Genomic DNA, 8,984 nt, shown 5'->3' on the forward strand with positions numbered 1-8,984 from the left:
AGGGCTGCTGGGGGGGCTCGCAGCTCCTGCTCTGGCACCGGCAGTGGCCCCCAATCAAGCACCCACTTGGGGTGCCCAGGGTGATGTGGGCTGGGGTCCCGCACCCCAAGCCCCAGGGCAGCCCCATGGCCCTGCGTGGGCCACACTGGTTTTTTATCTCCTAGAAATAACTTTTTAAAATAGTCTATTTTAATGTACCTCCATAGAGATTGCTCTATCCCCCTGCCCCACAGCAGGGCTGTGCTGCCTGTAGCAGCCGTGGGGCTGCTGCTTCACTGCGTGCACCCCCCCGCTGCTGTCCCTCCGGACGGGGCCAGGCACAGCTCTGCCCGTGGCACAGCCTGACCCGGCGCCTTCCCCTGCAAATAGGCTTCTATTTATTATCTGTTTGTCTTCTTGCTGGCAAGAACTGAATGAGGAGCATGGTGCGGGCTGGAGCGGGACAACACGTGCGTGCGGAAGGGGGGGCAGCCGCTGGAAGCAAAGTCCATCGGGACAATAAATAAGCTGGTGGGTTGATGCAGGTGCCACGTCTCATTGCCAGAACACCATCATCCACCAGGACAGCTGCCCAGGAGCTGAGATGGGCAGTGAGGGGCTCGTTTCACAGTATCCCAGACTGGTCTGGGTTGGGAGGGACTTTAAAGCTCATCCGGTTCCAACCTCGTGCCACGGGCAGGGACACCTTCCACTGGAGCAGGCTGCTCCAAGCCCTGTCCAACCTGGCCTTGAGCACTGCCAGGGATGGGGCAGCCACTACTTGGGGGCAGCATGGCACAGAGGGTAATAAGGACAGGGATGGAGAACACCCAAAGTCCAAGGAGAGGGAGGCTCAAGGTTCAACTGTGCCCAATAGCTCTCCACTCCCTAACCTGGGGTTGGGGGGCACAAGATACCTCCATGCCCCCAGTTTCAAACTGTCTTCTTTCCCTTCAGCTCTGCTGTGTCTCTCCCGCTTCCATCTATTGTATTTCCTGGTCTCCCTCCATGCATACCCCAAAACACCACCCTTACCTGGGACATCGTGCAACTCGCTGCAGTACTGGGTGGCTGGAACAGCAGTGGTGCTGTGTAGATGGCATGGAGCTGGCCGTGGAGAGATGAGGGAAAAGAAGCAGGGGAAACTTCTGTTTCTGCCCACGGGTTCCCCAGCTTTGCTCCTAAAGGATAAAGCTGTTGCCTGAACAGGGGCTTGAACCCTGGACCCTCAGATTAAAAGTCTGATGCTCTCCCAGCTGAGCTATCCAGGCTCACAGTTGGGGTTTTGGGGGATGCTCAAGACAGGCAGTGAGGACCCCACTTCACTGTGGCCCTGGAGGGACAATGCGGGGACTTGCTTTGGCCTCTTCCACCCCAAGGAAGCCGCCCCAGTGGAGCGCACGCATCCTCCCGTGGTGAGGAGCATCACCAGGACCAGGGCCTCTGCCCTGCCCTGCCCTGCCAGGCACCAGCACCAGGTTCGCCCCGCTGGGGACAGCCGGGAGCCGCAGGGACAAAGGAGGAGGAGGACGGGGGCTCCCCCGGGACCGACCCTCGCTGCGCCCGGGGAGCGCCGGTGCCGCAGGGCTGCGCTGGCAGCAGCGAGAGGGAGCCGGGAGCGGCCGAGGAGCCCCCGCTGGCTCCGGGGGGATCCGGGAGCAGCGGCCGCGGGGCCGCGCTGGGGCCGGGGCTGCTCCGCGCTCAGTCGGTGCCTTGCGCCGGGGCTGCGGCGGCCGCGGCTCCAGCCCGAGTCCCGGCAGCGGCTTTGCCCACAGCCAGGCCTTGGTTTGCGCTGCGCCTTCTCCAGCCCTGCAGGACCGGGCCCCTCTGCTCCAAGGGAATCACCGGGCCAGGCTGGGGAAGATTCAAACCGACCCCAATGCTCATGGTGTGGGGCAGAGCGCCAGGGACAGAGGTTCCACTGGAGCAGGGCATCGTCAGGGACCTCTTTGCACTAACTGGGTTTGTTAAAAGCATCCAGTGAAGGCAGACACCTGCCCTGTGGTTGTGCTGGGACGGGGCTGATGGGCCGGGGGATGGACGGAAGGAAGGAAGCCCCAGGTGGGAGATCAAAGCTTGGTTTATTATCGGGATTAATCAAAGCCCACTGCTTTTTCCCCATGTGTTGTGGTGTGACCCCACCAGAGGCACCCGGACCAGGATCGGGACACCCCGGAGACCCCAGTGTGGGTACAGAGACACCCCACAGAGACACAGTGGGTGCCCCCAACCCTCTGATCCCACAGAGTGGTGCTGAGAGCCCCAGAGCACCCCCATAGGCCCTCATAGAAACACCTTCCCGTCGTGCGCACCCCGCTGTGACCCTCCGCGGCCGCCGTCGGAGAGGACGGGGCCGCCCGCACACCCGGAAGTGCCAGCCCGGGACCACGTGGGGCAGAACCACGTGCCAGCCCGCCATGGCGTCGGCGCCCAAGAGGCCCAAGGTACCGGTGGGGGGGACGGACACGACCCACGGGCGGGCGTGGGGCCGGGCCGGGCCGGGCCGATCGCTCCCCCTCACCGCTCTGTTCCCATCGCAGGCGCCTGCCGGCAGCAGCGCCCGGGGGAACGGCGCCGCCGATCCCCTCTCCGGGTTCCTGGCGTGGTGCGGCCGGGCCGGGGTGCAGCTCAGCCCCAAGGTGAGGAGGCAGCGCGGGCCCCGGACGGCCGGGTTCCCCCGCGGGCAGCCCGGTCACGGCTCCCGTCTCGCCGCAGGTCCGGTTGAGCAGGGAGGGCGCGGTGGCGGGGTACGGCATGGTGGCTGCCGCGGAGCTGGAGCCGGGAGAGGTCCTGTGCACTGTGCCACGCTCCGCGCTGCTGTCCCAGCACACCAGCTCCATCCAGGCGCTCTTGCGGGAAGGTGAGCGCTCCCCCCGCCCTGAGCTGCCTGCTTACCTCGGTCTTCCCGTTTAAAGGAAGAAAATAGGCTTGCATCTATTTCACGTGGGATGCTGGAGCAGAGAGGAAACGGGGTAATTGGGCATTTTATCACCACTGTTAAGACGCTTTTGTTGAGGGCCTGGACAGACTGCTAGGGGGAAGAACACTTCCTTCCTTGCTGAAGATGGGCAAGGGGGTGATGGTGGGATCACAGAGCCAGGTGCCCACCCAAAGCTCCGGAGCAGCAACTTCTGGTTCTGCTTCAGCCAAACCTAAGATAAACCAGAGCAGAACTCCCCCGCCCTGGCTGACAGCCGGGATGGTGGGATAAAGCTTTGGTTCTAGGTCAACTTACATTTGTCTGTGGTTTCTTAGGCCAGGAGTCCCTGCAGAGCCAGTCCGGTTGGGTGCCGCTGCTGCTGGCTCTCCTATACGAGTACACAGCCAGCAACTCCCACTGGCGGCCTTATTTCTCCCTCTGGCAGGACTTCAGGAGCCTGGATCACCCCATGTTCTGGTAAGGCGAAACCTCACAGGGTTGTGGAGAGCTCCCACGAGCAGCTGAACGCAGGCACAGTCCAGGGCTTGCTGAGGAGAGTGGACATGGGCTTGCTGGGTGACCCCAATCCACTGTGCTAGCCCCATCCCAACAGCAGCAGGTGCCCGAGAGACCCTCTAGGCACTGCCATGGGTTGGAGAAACCTGCAGGCATAACCAAAAGACAGAAACCTAGAGAACACCAGGAAGCTCAGATGATGAAGAAATAAGTTTACAGACCCCTCCCTTGGGGCAGATGGAGATAAACCCACTGTGTTTCTTGTAACAGGCCTGAAGAAGAGCGAGGAAGGCTCCTGCAGGGCACAGGCATCCCAGAAGCTGTGGAAAAGGACCTGGCCAACATCCACCTAGAGTACAGCTCCATCATTGTGCCTTTCATGGAGTCCCATCCCAACCTATTTGACCCCAGGCTGCACACACTGGAGCTATACAAGCAGCTGGTAGCATTTGTTATGGCCTACAGGTGAGAAGTGAGGGCTTTGCTCCCACAGGGAGCAAGGACTACAAGTAGGATGACAGGAAAGACTGCAGACTGCATTACTTTCTTGTGCAACAGCAACCTTACATGTAAGGCGGAGCTTCCCCTGTGCTGCAAGGCATGCAACTGGCTTGTCTTCATCTCCCTTCCCTTAGCTTTCAGGAGCCTTTGGAAGAGGAAGATGAAGATGAGAAGGGACCCAATCCGCCAGTGATGGTGCCTGTAGCAGATATTCTGAATCATGTGGCCAACCATAACGCCAACCTGGAATACTCCCCTGTGAGTGCAAAATATCAGGCACCATTGTGGTCTGGTTCCTCTTTGCTGGGAAGCCTTGGGGGGCTGGGTCTGTGAACCCAGGGACAGAGCTGTCTAATATAAAGCTGTTTTGCTCAACATCCTCCCCTGCACTGGCACAGGCCCCATCCCTGGCAGTGCTCAAGGCCAGGTTGGATGGGGCTTGGAGCAACCTGGTCTAGTGGAAGGTGTCCCTCCCTGTGGCCGGGGTTGGAGCTGGATGAGCTTTAAGCCCCCTTCCAACCCAAACGAGTCTGGGATTCCATGATTTTCTCTCTGCCCGCAGCAATGTTTACGCATGGTTACAACACAGCCCATCAGCAAAGGGCAGGAGATCTTCAACACATACGGGCAGATGGCCAACTGGCAGCTCCTCCACATGTATGGCTTTGCAGAGCCGTACCCCAGCAACACCAACGACACAGCCGACATCCAGATGGTGACTGTGCGCACAGCAGCACTGCGGCGTGAGTGGCACTGTGGGCAAGGAAGGGGCAGGGATCCCCTTAAGTAGTGATGTGATGAAACGGGGATCAAGGAGGGCATGAAAAATAAGCCTGTTCCACAACATCACAGGTGCCGGGGCCATGGCTAGGTTTTCTGCCTCCTTGTTCAGCTTCTCTGTTTGCCACTTCCCTTCCACCACAGCCCAGGCTGGGTTTGCATCTCTGCTGTCTTCCAAGCAGGTGCCAGAAGTGAAGCGCAGCAGCGGCTGGTCATAGAGCAGTGGGACTTCTTGTGCCAGCTGGAGATGGTGGGGGAGGAAGGCGCCTTTGTACTTGGCTGGGATGAGGTGCTGACAGAGGAAGAGCTGTCTGTGACCCTGAAGGTAAGGGGTGGAAGAGCTACTCCAGAAAGAGCAGAGATTATGCAGGGGGAGCAGCTTGGTGAAGGGGGAGCAGCGTGGTACTAATGCTCCTGTGGGAAGTGCGGTAGGGAGCATGGCTGCCCAGCTCTCAGGCTTCAGGCACTGTTGTTGGCCACCTTCCTTTCCTGACCCATGGCTTACACACCAGCCCTGAATGGCTTCACAGCTGCTGCTGCTGCTCTAGAGCACGGCTGCACCTTCCTAGAATCAGAATGCCAGGTGGAAGGGATCTCAAGGATCCTCTGGTCCAACCTTTCTGGGTAAACCTGACCTAGACTAGGTGTCCCAGCACCCTGTTCAGCTGAATCTTACAGTCTCCAGCATTGGGAAGTTGCCACTTCCCTGGGCAATTATTGCAGTGTCTGATTGTTCTCAGTTTGAAACATTTTCCTCCTGTGTCCAGTCAGAATATCCCCAGGAGGAACTTGTGCCCATCACCCCTTTTCTATTCCATGGAACTTCTTGTAAAAAGGGAGTCTCCACCTTCTTTGCAAACACTCTGTAAATACTAACTCCTTGCTCAAGGCTGAGCAGACCCAGCACTCTCGGCCTTTCCTTGCACAGCTTCCCAGTCTTTGGATCATTGTTGTGGCCCTTTTCTGGACCCTCTCCAGCTTGTGTAGGTAGCAGCAAAGATCATTACCATTGCTGCCAATACCCAGGTTTGCTGTTTGGCTGTTCTAACCCACAGGTTACTTGTGATTTAGATACCTGAGTCAGTTTTACTCTCTCGCCTTCAGTGCAGCTGAGGAATAATTCACTTCCCCCACATGGCTCTAAACCCACAGCTCTGCAGAGGAGGCTGATGTATTCACACTCCTGGTGACTTGTCTCTTTGCTTGGGCCATTACAGGTGCTGTGCATGTCAGAAGAAGAATTCAAGGAGTATAAGGAACAGGACAGCTGGGAAGATGACAGTGAGGAAGAGGAAAATCTGACCCTTTCAAACGAGGCTCTCTCCAGACTTAAACCCCCTTGCAAGCAGCTCCTTTATGACAGCGTGCTGCTCACTCTGGAGTCCTACAGGTCAGACTTGAAAGCAGAGCAGGACCTGCTACATAACAAGGAAGCTTATGAGAAACTGAGTCGAAGGGAGCAGCAAGCTTTGCACGTGCGCTATGGACAGAAAAGGATCTTGTATCAGCTTCTGGAGCTGGTACACTAGAAACATCACTGTCCCTGGAAATGAACTGCCTGGAGCTGTGTATAGGAAGGGAAAGTTGGCCTTCAGCCATCTCTTCTACAACAGCAAAAACAGCAGGATTGAATACAGGCCCACTTATACTGCATCTTGAATGTGGCTGTTTAGCTTCCTCTACCTAAACTATCTTCCACAATACAGAGTGATTTTGGGTGGCCTTACCTTATCATGAGAGCTCTGGAGCACAATTACCACCTTCTAGAGCACTTCAGAAAGCCCAGACCTCCTCCTGGCTGACTTTAGGAAAGCATACGTACACTATCAGAACAGCAGGTGGGTTCCCTCATGTAGCATCACAAATCTAAGGCAAGAACTGCTTCTTGGCCAGATGGAGAGGGCAGAAATCCATCTGATAGGCCTTACACCTTACTGTTCAGAGTGAACATCTGGCAGGCGGAGATGCTGACAACACTGTGAACTCTTCCACCTATACTTGGCTAATATTAAGCATTTAAAAAAGTACACACTCATCCATCTGGTTTTCAGATAGGCTCAATAGAGCAGGTATCCCCTTTTACCTTTCTGAAAGGCATTTCTGTATGGGCTTGGGGCAGCTCTGAAGGAACACTGACACAATTGTGCAGGTCCTCCAGCTGACACGAGTTCTCCCCTGATCTCAGGCACTGCTCTGCATCATGTTAAGCTATATTAATATCCCTCAGCAGTTCTTGTATGACAGATCACTGGAGGTTTGCAGGCCAAGCTATATTTAATAAAGATGCTGTTTCTTACCCAGCCAACACTGTCTACTTTAGAGTGCACAGCCCCATCCAAGGGTCCGGGGCAGAGGGAGGTTTTTGCTCCTGCTGCAGTTAGAAGTATTTCAAACAAGCAAAACCCAGACTGTACTCATGTAGATAAAGGTCAGCTACAGCCCTACCTGCACTGCTAGGGGCCAGGGTGGTTTCACAGTGCCTAGGGTAGCTTTGTCCAATTCCCCTTACAGAGTGGTGCAATGCAGTGTCTGGTTGGAGTCCAGCCTGCTGTCTTGGTGCTTCTCTCCCTCCAGCAGACTGGATTTCACGTTAGGCGTATGTGGTAGCTCAAAAGGTCACTCTTATTTTCTTAAACATTAATTCTACCCAGGGCATCTGCTGGTAGGGACACCAGGAATGGGTGTGGAGTTGACATCAGCATGATTGACAGTACTAGCTGCAGGTTCCTTACCAGCCAACAGAGGGTATGAAGTGCAACGGCCTCTGTTGTACCAGCCCAATTTGTGTTACTGGGATCCTGGCCAAGACCTGTCCACCTTCCACCCCTCTTTACATCACCCTTGCAGTTCTGAAAGCATCAAGAGAACCAGTCACGGACAGCAGCATTAGTACAGAACCAGAGAGATCTTTGAGTCATTAGACAGGCTCTGCATAAGGTCTGGTAAAGAGAAATAGCAGGAAAAAAGCCCCATGGCATCCTGCCTAGATAAAAACTGGCTGGCAGTAATTCTTTGTATCCCAAACCAACACAGGAAGGGGAATAAGCTGGAGCTGCAACACTAGAACAAAAAATCCTCCCTGAGCTGCAGTCCCCTGGCACAACTGGCTCCATGGTCCCTTGCAGCTGGTTTTAGCTCTGCAGGGAAAGCACAATCCCTTAAACCTGAGCTGGAAATCGTGACCTCTCCACTCTTACAACTAGCAGCCAACTAGTCATGTTGTACAGAGGGGAAGCAGTGAAGCTCTGTTTCCTAGTATCTGCTGAGCTGTGAGGTACGGGCGGAAGGATTTTGCAGTACTGGCAGCACTGAAGCCACCTATCTTTATTCCAGGAAGCTAGCGACCTTGTACAGATCCTTGCTGAAGGGAATAACACAGGAGGGTAGAAATCATTAGAAATTAAGCCAAGCTGCTGTCTGTGCTCAGCATCCCTCTGCTGCCAGCACAATCCTTTTAGAACTGTGTCAGGGACAGACTCTGCTCCTTATCCTGCAACTAAGGTATTTCTCCACACAACTGCCCTTTCCTTTGGCACTTCAGAGCAAGGCCCCATCTAGTTCTATCAATTGTCCCCCTTGGATCTCACCTAGAAAACCCATGTGTTTTCAATAGGCAGAGTCCAAAATACTGGAAATCAGCAGGTTTTGGATGGGTGGAGCAGACTTTGTAAGACGCCAACTGGCCAGGCAGGATGGAACTGGAGAGAATAAGCACAGTGGCACGTGCTGCATGTCATGACTTTAATGTGTAACTACAATATGCATACATACAAGAAGTGGGAAAAATAAAGCCCAAGAACTAGAAAGGCTACAAAATACAACACATGGACCAATACTTTACAAAACATTCAAAATCCTTACAAAATGGGCTGTATTGGTCCTTTGAGGTTTTTCTTTTTTTCTTTTTCTTTTTTGTAGAAACTTATACTGTGCGGTCATGGGGCAGGGGGGGGTGTGAGTGGGGAAAGGTCTAGATTTAAACTCCCACCTTCCAAAATTTACAACTGTCAAAAAACCCAAAAACCAACAACAAACCCAAAAAAAAGCTATAGGCCTGGTCTCTAGTTTCTTCACTAAAACCAGCTGACCCCCTCCCAAAGGGCCTGCCTGAGGTGAGTCTTCTCCAACAGAAAGGAGGCGTTCTCTGCTTGCCACTCCACTTGCTGTCTGTCAGCAATTCATGAGGGTGTGAGGAAAGCAACACTGAACCTTAACCCTTCCCTCACCCCTTCCCATGCTCCATAGTATTTCAAATTCCAAACACATCCACCTTTTTTTTTTAGTGAAA

General features: G+C 54.8%; 1 protein-coding gene and 1 non-coding gene across 2 annotated transcripts; one reads left to right on the forward strand and one right to left on the reverse strand.

The window, feature by feature from the left end:
- Positions 1–1,177: 1,177 nt before the first annotated feature.
- TRNAK-UUU (transfer RNA lysine (anticodon UUU)) lies at positions 1,178–1,250 on the reverse strand. The gene has a single exon. It is a non-coding gene; the product is annotated as a tRNA-Lys (tRNA).
- A 1,116-nt stretch (positions 1,251–2,366) lies between these two features.
- Positions 2,367–7,001, forward strand: SETD6 (SET domain containing 6, protein lysine methyltransferase). Its single transcript, XM_061352230.1, has 9 exons — positions 2,367–2,423; positions 2,520–2,618; positions 2,695–2,839; positions 3,235–3,376; positions 3,686–3,880; positions 4,051–4,174; positions 4,479–4,659; positions 4,879–5,021; positions 5,914–7,001. The coding sequence occupies exons 1-9, from the start codon at positions 2,397–2,399 to the stop codon at positions 6,223–6,225; spliced, it is 1,368 nt and encodes a 455-aa protein (XP_061208214.1). The 5' UTR covers positions 2,367–2,396; the 3' UTR covers positions 6,226–7,001.
- The last annotated feature ends 1,983 nt before the right edge of the window (positions 7,002–8,984 follow it).

The sequence above is a fragment of the Neopsephotus bourkii genome, unplaced genomic scaffold, assembly GCF_033783945.1.
Source record: "Neopsephotus bourkii isolate Nb327-2 ecotype Australia unplaced genomic scaffold, CSIRO-AGI_Nbou_v1 NB_640, whole genome shotgun sequence".
NCBI classification, from domain to species: Eukaryota; Metazoa; Chordata; class Aves; order Psittaciformes; family Psittacidae; genus Neopsephotus; species Neopsephotus bourkii.

What these genes read in the sequence shown, in the direction of transcription:
- SETD6 (XM_061352230.1), top strand. Translation starts at nt 2,397, where the DNA reads ATGGCGTCGGCGCCCAAGAGGCCCAAG. An exon ending in CTGGATCACCCCATGTTCTG is followed by an intron (nt 3,377 to 3,685) that starts GTAAGGCGAAAC and finishes TTCTTGTAACAG; the next exon opens with GCCTGAAGAAGAGCGAGGAA. An exon ending in GCGCACAGCAGCACTGCGGC is followed by an intron (nt 4,660 to 4,878) that starts GTGAGTGGCACT and finishes TCTTCCAAGCAG; the next exon opens with GTGCCAGAAGTGAAGCGCAG.